This window comes from Pteropus vampyrus, unplaced genomic scaffold, assembly GCF_000151845.1.
Source record: "Pteropus vampyrus isolate Shadow unplaced genomic scaffold, Pvam_2.0 Scaffold219, whole genome shotgun sequence".
NCBI lineage: Eukaryota > Metazoa > Chordata > Mammalia > Chiroptera > Pteropodidae > Pteropus > Pteropus vampyrus.
In genome coordinates, this window is record NW_011889000.1 from 374,493 (window position 1) to 383,203 (window position 8,711).

Here is an 8,711-nt window from a genome sequence, read left to right on the forward strand (position 1 = left end):
AGTTGGCCACTGATGTGGGGTTCAGAATGATGGCTCTTCACCATCACCAAGGTCATTGAATTTGGGGCTCAGAAGGTGGAATGTGATTTGCAGTCCCAGACCCAGGGGTGGTAGAATTGCTTACTGTGGCAGAAACCCACACCGCCTCTCGGAGAAACAACTCCAAACACGACTCTCGACTCCCGATTATCCGTGCAAAATAAACGAAGTGGGGCTGAGCCAAGCTAATCTGCGTCGGTAATTTTTCTGTCAAATGCCCTCCTCAGGAACAGGGCCAGGGCCCTGCACTTTCCGCTAGTTAAAAATGAGTGAAGTAATAAGCCGGCACACACTGAGCATCCCCAGCGCTGAGGAGCTGGGCGAGGGGGGAGGAGGGAAGCGTGCCTGTTTGAATCAAAAACTGAACTTAAAGCGTAAGCGATGCAGCTGCAGCTAACCGGAGCCGGAGGCGTTCTCAAGGAATGACAGGAGCCCCTACCTGGGCTCTGATTCTGGTTCTGCAACTAAACAGCACTGTGTTTACACAAATCACCTGACTGCCTCATCTGGGCCTCAATTTCTCTGTCAACAAAAGGTTTAGGTAGAGGTTCTGGGATTTCAACAGAGAGGCCCTGAACGATTCACGGTGACTCTGACTTCACAGCTTGGCTGAGCCAGGACGGTCTGAAGGGCCGGCCCCTGGGGCCCGGGCCCGGGGAAGCCCTGCTGGATGACACCTGCAGTCTCAGGGACTCAGCTTGTGAAGGGGCCCTGGGGTCTAGTGAAACCAGAATTTGTGTAAGGGCAAAACGTCCCCACGTTCGAAGAGTGGGGGGTGCTGGTCTGCAGGCGTCTCACCCGAGCTTCCCGCCTAAAACATAAGCGTCGTTTCCTACGTCCTCTTACGTTCCAAGACAAAACCTAATAATTCTGCTTTAATGGCTCAAAAGCACTGACTCTCAGCCTTCCTTAAAAGGGCTGTGGCCTGTCCGATTGGGGTCAGCTGGCATGTGTCATCCCTCACAGCTCCTGCTCGGAGGGCGGGACTGAAAGAAATTCAAACTCTTTCTATGATGGGAGAGACCTGCAAACTGATGACCCGAGACACAGAGCATGACACAGCCCTACAAACGAGACTCTGCTCTGCACGGCCAGCTTCCACCCTGCTCGCGCAAAGCAGGCTTTTCTGTTCTGTGCTTATGTCACTGAAACTTAAATCGACTCACTTCTTTGGAGCAGGATCATAGAACTTGTACTGATCCATGATTTTTTCTTCCAGTTTTTCCTTATGTCTCCGTAAGGCATTTAATTTGTCTCTGTGAACAGAGAAAGAAAAACAACCAATCGAATTTTAAATAAAATATGTGCATTTACTCATCAGTCCAGCCTGGGGCCTGCGGGGCCCAGCAGAGGCTGGTGTTTCTGGGATCCAGACATCTCGGTGCTGCTCCTGACCGTTAGGATCGCCAAGGTGGGACTATGTGAATGGAAGTGTCTGACGGGGGTGCAGGAGCCTCTGGAGGAGACCTGCGGGAGCATCCGGGGTCTGGCTGTAACTACACTCAGGAGAGCAAACCCCTAACTGTCTGAAGACTAAGGCTCAGAAGCCTCAAGGACGATCCAGCCAGGCCATTCAGGATGCGAGGCACTCGGGGTCAGACCCAGGGCTAGCTCCTGGGGGCAGACCGATGCCTTTGGTGCTGGGGAGAGGTCCGCCCCCAGGGAGTTAGACGGGCAGCAAGGCTGAAGTCAGCTGAGCGATACTGGGTTCCTGGCAACACCCCCACAGGAGCAAACTCAAAAGTTTTGGGGGGCCAGGCAGAGAAGAAAAGGGGCAACGTGGGCCTGGGAAGACCGGAGGGAGTGGTGGGGAACGCGGCAAGCTCAGCCCGTGGGGCAGACTGATTTTTTCAGAGAAGCCAGAAACCCAGCTTGTAAAGCAAAATCTCCTGATCTCTAAATGTTGGAATCCAGTTCACATTTTTGAAAACACAGGAAGGACTAATGAGGCACCTTCCCAACCTCAAGCTGCCAGAGGCCACCCCGCTGCTGGGAGGAAGAGTCCGGCCCCCCGAAACAGGCATGCTTCTGTTTCATCTCGGGGAGTCAGCGGCGGAGCAGGCTGTAACGCTGCCCACTGGGCTGCTGCCCTGTCCTGTTCCGGCCTCTCGCCACCTGTGTGGCCTTGACAGCAAGGAACCTGGTTTCCTCCTTTGAAAATGAGGCCCCTGAACCACAGGTTCAGGTTCCTTTGGCCACAAGGCTGCCAAGGTCCCACCTAAACCCAGAGTTCACTCAGAAGTGGGCAACTCAGGGAAAGTGACAGCTTGCGAACTACAGGGCCCGACGGCCAGCCCTGCCCTGCTCCCAGGTCCCTCGGCTCGACATCTGCGTCACTGTCCTCACGGCCACGTTGCTCAGCCTTGTGCTCTGCATGCTCTCACATCTGGGTTTGGCCACCAGTCACACAAACCCATGGAAGGCAGGCACTGTGCCCTCCCAGGGCCTGGAGCTGGCCAGCTCCCTGGCCTCTGCAGACACTGTCCAGTATGACGCTGTCATCAGACCACCCCCCAGGCACAGGCTCCTCCTCTTCCTGTCTGCACCAGCCCTCCAGGCAACGGGCATTTCCACCTCCAAATTATGGTGTGGTTTTCGATGTAAACCATCCTTCGGTAGGTGGAGAGCCACCTCCAGACCAGGTGGAGCCAGGAAAACAATGCTCCACCAGCGAGCTGGAACAGTGCCCTGGTGTTCACTGTGACCATGTCCCTCTGCCAGCGTGTCTCCACTTGCCTTCCCCACACTGGCCAGCCATTCCCAATCACAAGGACAGTCCAGCCAGTACGGCATGGAAGGGTCAAGGCCACCCTGGACCCTCGACATGGACCCTGGATGACCTGACTCCGAACCGCTAGGTTTCCATGGCCAGGGCTGCCCCTCCTGACCTTGGCCCTGGCACCTGCCGAGGCCTGGCTAGGCCAGTGTCCCTTACACACTCCCAGTGAATCCCAACGCGTGAGCCAGGCACGGACGTGGCTGAGTGCCGCCTCCTTCTCCACCCTTCTCTCCTGCATGCTTCCTGCACCCGGGCCGTGCTCCGCCTTCGCATCCCCCCATCCGGCTTGCCTCCTCCCCGTCCTGTGTCAGCAGCAGAACCTTCGCTCCCACCACCACGTTTCCTGCGAGGCCTCCATGTAGCTTGACACCTGTCCGGTTGGACACAGCTCTGCTCACACCCATCAGCCCTACGGGCTCCTGGGGAGCAGGGAGTGGTCTGTGCTCCCTGCAGGGCCGACGCCGAAGCCAGCTCCTCCCCAACACCAGCTGAGGAAGGATACCACACTGGGGGGAAGCGCGCCGGTCAGCTGCTGTCCAGACCGTCCGTGGAAAACAGACGCAGACAGAGAGGGACAGGCAATGGCACCTGTGCAAAGCCTTCAATCTTAAGTCTTTTCTTGAGGTTACCTCTCTTTAGCACTGTTGTATTTTTAAAAGTAAATTTAATTCCAACAGCAGATTAAGAAGCTTCTGGTGGTGGGCAATGCCTCTGAAACGCAAACAAAGGCCAACAGCCACTACTTTTAGAAATCTAGAACCCTCGCAGGGAAACTGAGAGAAGGATACGCTGGCAAGATGCTCTGTCCCCTGGTCCCCAGGACACCACTGTGCCCAGGAGCCCAGACGTCTCCCATCTAGGAGTGGAGCTGGGAAGCCGGGACCCCTGTCGACAGGCACCGCCCACACCCCTTACATGTACTGCTTCTGCTCCTCGTGGTACTGCTCCTTGTTCTCCATGTTCTGCTCTAGAAGCATCTGGTTCTGCTGGCTCAACAGCTGGATCTGGCTCAGGAGGTGATGATTTTCTTCCTCCAAGTTCCCCTTGAGACGGGACAGCAGCTAGAACACAGATTGACAATGTCTCAAATACCACGTGACCCTGAGTTCCACTGATGGGAATCTAGCTTCCAAAAGACGGGAAAGTCACATGCACGAACATGTCCTTCTCAGTATTATCTACACCGCCGCAAAATTGGAAGGACTAAAACGGCCAGTAATGGACAGACAGGTGGCCAAGCTCTCGCTGTAACTGCACTGTCCAATCCGGCAGCCACTGACAGCATGTGGCTGCTGGGCACTTACAATGTGGCCTGTCTGAGCTGAGATGTGTCACAAGTGCAAATTACACAACAGAGTCTGAGGACTTAATAAGGACTAAAGAGAGAATATAAAGTATCTCAATACGGTTTTTGGTTACACGTTGAAATGATATTTTAACTATATCAGCTAAATAAAATGTATCATTAATATTAATCCCACCTGTTTCCTTTTACTTTTCTAATGTGGCTACTAGAAAATTTTAATTGACATATGGAGGCCTGAGCTGCATTTCTGCGGGACAGCTCACACTTCTTCTGTCAAGAGCCAGGCAGCAAATGTTTGTCTTCCAGACAGGACAGTGGTCTCTGCTGCAACCACTCAACTCTCACTGCAGCAGGAAATCAGCCAGAGACAAAACGGAAACACGCGGCTGGAACTGTGTTCAAAAAACTCTACTTATGGACGTTGACGTTTAAATTTCCTCTCATTTTCACTTGCCACAAAATAGCATTCTACTGTGATTTTTCCCAACCATTAATAAAAACTGTGACAGCCCTTCTGGCTTCACAGCCACATAAAACCCGCAGGGGACAGATCTGAGCCGAGGGCTGAGGTTGGCCAACGCCTGCCCCAGAAGACCAGTGCGGCTGATGTAGCAGGAAGGTCACAAGCAGACAGACTGGGTCCCAATCCACTACTTAGCAGGGGCGATGGGCACCCCAGCCCATGGGATCATCGTGAGGATTAAACGGATGACACAGATAAGCACGGAGCGGAACACCCGGCCGAGAGGACAGAAACACGACGGTATCGGCTGTTCGCATGCACTGTCCCCAACCCGACCCAGCAAAAAGCAAAGGTCAGAGGAAAGGTGTTCTTTGACATGTCCCTACCACTCACGGTGCTCGTCCCCTTCAAATGCCTCTGGTTTCCTCTTGGCCTCTGTGTGACCTTCACACAGTCTTTGAGCTCGACCGCCAAAAGGACCCATTGTGACTTGGCTGAGCCTCAGGCTGTCGGTGTCCTGAGGCTCCAGAGCCCCAGGCCTCACCTCGCAGTGGTTGTCCAGCTTGGTCAGCGAGATGTCCATGCTCTGGTGCTGCTCCTTCAGCTCGTCGAACCGGGCCTGCCAGCGGTTCAGCTCCAGCTGCGAGCCGTTCAGCGAGGCTTTCAGCTCCTTGGTGTGGCTGTGCAGCTCCTCATACTCCTCCTTCAGCTGGTGGTGCAGGAAACTGATCCTGGGGGTGGAGAGCCACGGGGCTGAGGGGCTGAGGGGCACACCAGGTTCTGTCCCAGCTGTGCAACCTCGGACAAAACCGTAATTTCTCTGGGCCTCAGTTTTTTCATGTGTAAATGAGGCAGGGTGGGAGGCTGAACAAAGCCAGTGGTTTTCAAACTGTGTTTGCTGGGGTTCTATGAGGGTACCCCTGGTGGCCCGCACCAGGTGGGGGGGACGGGACAGGCAGGTTCGGCACAGCTTCACAGAGCACCACTGTTATCATCTCTCTTAGATTTAAGGCTATGGCACATCTGCCCACTTGGAAAAAAGGATTCTGCTGTTAAAACTTTCTTGCTGTAAAACTCTATGCCTGCGCCCAGCTCTTCTCACCAATTCCAAACCCCTTTCTAATTTCAACTCCTGAGGTAAATGAAATGTGAGATGCTGAGGTATTATGTAAATCCCGAAATTACCATGATCAACATATTACGGCGCTGGAGTTTCCTGGGGGAAGATTTATATCAGAAAGCTCAAATCACAGAGGCTCATGGACTCAATGTGGACACAGATGTGTCCTGTTTGGCCCACACAGTTTTTGCCATTGTTTTAAAAATGAACTAGATTAATATTTAAAAATTTTAAAGTTTCACATCAACATTCAGTTGTCCACCTTCTCATAAGAGCATACACACAGGATGACCTGGCAGCCCCAGGCCTGCTTCCCAGATGACGACCTGTAGGCAGCGTACAGTCTCCACGTTGCATATTCTCCACGTCAATGTCAGGTCTACCACCAGCACTCCTCGCCCCATCCTGACCTGCCCGGCCACCGGAAGCACCAAGTTTGTAGTCCCTGGTACCCATGAACATAAGGACATACGGAGAAAGCAGCTTCATATGGTCATGCCTCTGGGATGAGACAACACCTGGATTCAAATCTTGACCGTGCCATTAACTAGAAGCACTGACCTTGAACTGAATGAAGCTTATCTACCACATGTATATTCTCTCTAAGCCTGTTTCCTCATCAGTTAAAAAAAAAAGGATAATAAAAGTTTCAGTTGATTCTCGTTCCTTGCGGTAGTAAAGTTCTATAAAGTCACCTCGAACACTGAATTAGCAAATACAGACCCACTGTTCCTAGGGAAAACAGGGGTAGGTTCTTGAGAGTCTGGTCACATTTCTGTCGACTGATCAAGACATACTTTATTTTATGTGGGTTTCTGTTTAAAGACACCTTATGTAGAATACTCACAGCACCATAACTCATGCCTGAATGAAGCGTAACTACCCCACGTGTGTCCTCTGCAAGGCACATCGCAGCCTCGGCCTTGCACTTAAAGCATAAAAGTATGAAAACCATGCACTAGTGGACCACAGAAAGGGCGCCCATCAGGCAACTCAAACGCCTCGCCACTCTGGACATGTCCGCGAAAGGCCACGAGTACCGACTCAGGGATTCCAAGTCCATGTCAGCAAGGAGGTGAGCTCACACACAGGGAAGGTGTGCATAAGCCTGACCCACCATCCCCTCCACGGGCTCGCGGTGCGGCTCACGTCAGGGGAGGAAGGCACCCATGCCTGACACAGCCACAAATAACAAGCGTGGGGGGTAAAGTTATCCAAACTTAGACGACGTGTTGTCCCAGGGGACACCTGAGCCCTCCCACCCCGGCCACCAGCTAGAGTCCCCTTTTACCAGCTGTGAACATGACAGCTTTTGTAAAAACAGACGGTTTACCAGGAAACTCACTGGCCCTTCTCTCAGCAGGTGCGGAGTGAGCTGGTCTGAACAGAACCGGGAAGGCAGAAGCCGCTGCCCGGCGGGTGGCTGCGCGTACCTGTCCAGCTCGTCCCGCAGCCTCTGGTTCTCGCCCGCGGCGATGGCGTTCGTCCTCTGCTCCTGCTGCAGCGCCTCCCGCTCAGCGTTCAAGGCCTTCTCCAGCTCCTCCAGCTCCGCCTGATGTCTCAGCATGTCCTCATGCCTGTGGAGGGGACACACTCGCTGGGAGCCTGCTGGGGGACTCTCTCCCAACAGGTAACACAGGCCCCAGGAGACTGTGAAGCTGCCGTGGGAAAAGGGGACTCCCCTGGCGGCATCTCTCTGTAGAACGGGCAGGGAGCCGGGCTGGACAGCAGAGAAACGGGGAGAGATGGCAGGGCCAGCGCTGGGGGTCCTCTTCCCCCCAACGACCTGTCTCCACGGTCCCCTGATTCCTTGTCAAAGCAGCCTTCCTCCTTCAGCCACCTGAGAACACCATGAGCATGTTCCCTGGACTCCACGCCCTCTTCTTAGGGAGTTAGTTATAAGTAAGTTACTAGGTGGCTCACTAAGCAAACATCTAAAAGAAACCACAAAATAAACAGCTGAATTCCACCGCACACAGCAGCTAATCCTTCCTCACCTGGGACTGGGTGAGCCCTCCACCTTCTCCACCCTCTGCTTGGGACCGGACCCCATTCTGTCAGGCCTGTGGGATCAGAGGCTGGCCTGGTGGGGCCCGAGCAGGTGCCAGAGGTCAGTTCATATACACACACACACACACGCACACGCCTACACACGCGCGCACATGTGCACATACGTATATAGCTGCTCCTCAAGATCCCCCAACCCAGCCCCTTCCCTCGCCTCCCCTCCAACAGCCAGCCCCTCCGCTTTGGGGCTTTTATTTTCTTCTCCAGGTTACCACCAGCTGTCCCTGGAGGGCAGCAGAGCACAAGGGTGTGGAGTCCCTGACAGCCTAGGCTGTTGCTCCCGCCTGCTGGAAGCTTCTGTGTTTACGGATGACAGGATGACACAGGAGCTCCTGCCAAGTACAAGATCAGAGAATTCTGAGTCTAATGGAGACCACTCGTGGTTCCAGGGTTTCCAGGCTCCGTCTTCAGACCTCCACTGCTGACCCCCCAGCCCCCATTATCAGTAGTACTTGTACCATCTGAATGGAGCCAAGAATGAGGGACAAACGTGAAAACCTGCTCAGACAGCTGTTTAAAACACACAGCTGTGCAGCCTTTAGCCATGGGCGAAGTGGAAAGCCGAGAGCGGGGGCTCGGCCTGGCTTTCAGAGTGGTGATCTTTCTCATCCAGGGTAACAATTCTGGAAAAGGTCATCCAGGTCCAACAAATCAAGGCCACAGGCTGATCATAGGGGTCCCACGTCCCTAATATAAAGTCTTGGAGAAGTGCACTGATCAAGCCTATCTCTAACCATTAGTAAACACCAACTGCAGGGCAAGAACTGGACGAGGCTTGCTCCCCATGAATCCCCAGTATGAGGCATGACACTCAGCAAATATGTGTAAGGAAATGAATGAATGACTGTCTGACTTCATCATCCCTGTGTTCCAGGTACCTACACTTCCAAACCCGTAGCCTTGTTGCAGGCAGACGGAAGGGGCCACCAGCCATCTG

The 8,711-nt window shown here is 53.8% G+C and overlaps 1 protein-coding gene across 1 annotated transcript in view; it reads right to left on the reverse strand.

Moving 5' to 3' along the window:
* Nucleotides 1-8,711, reverse strand: part of CCDC88C (coiled-coil domain containing 88C) — a gene marked incomplete at its 5' end in the record, with an annotated part of 121,079 nt that overhangs the window by 18,183 nt on the left and 94,185 nt on the right. Inside the window, 4 exons of the mRNA XM_023538363.1 lie at nt 1,206-1,295; nt 3,734-3,879; nt 5,132-5,318; nt 7,141-7,284. Coding sequence (XP_023394131.1) covers nt 1,206-1,295; nt 3,734-3,879; nt 5,132-5,318; nt 7,141-7,284 — 567 coding nt within the window. The remainder of the gene's footprint in view (nt 1-1,205; nt 1,296-3,733; nt 3,880-5,131; nt 5,319-7,140; nt 7,285-8,711) is intronic.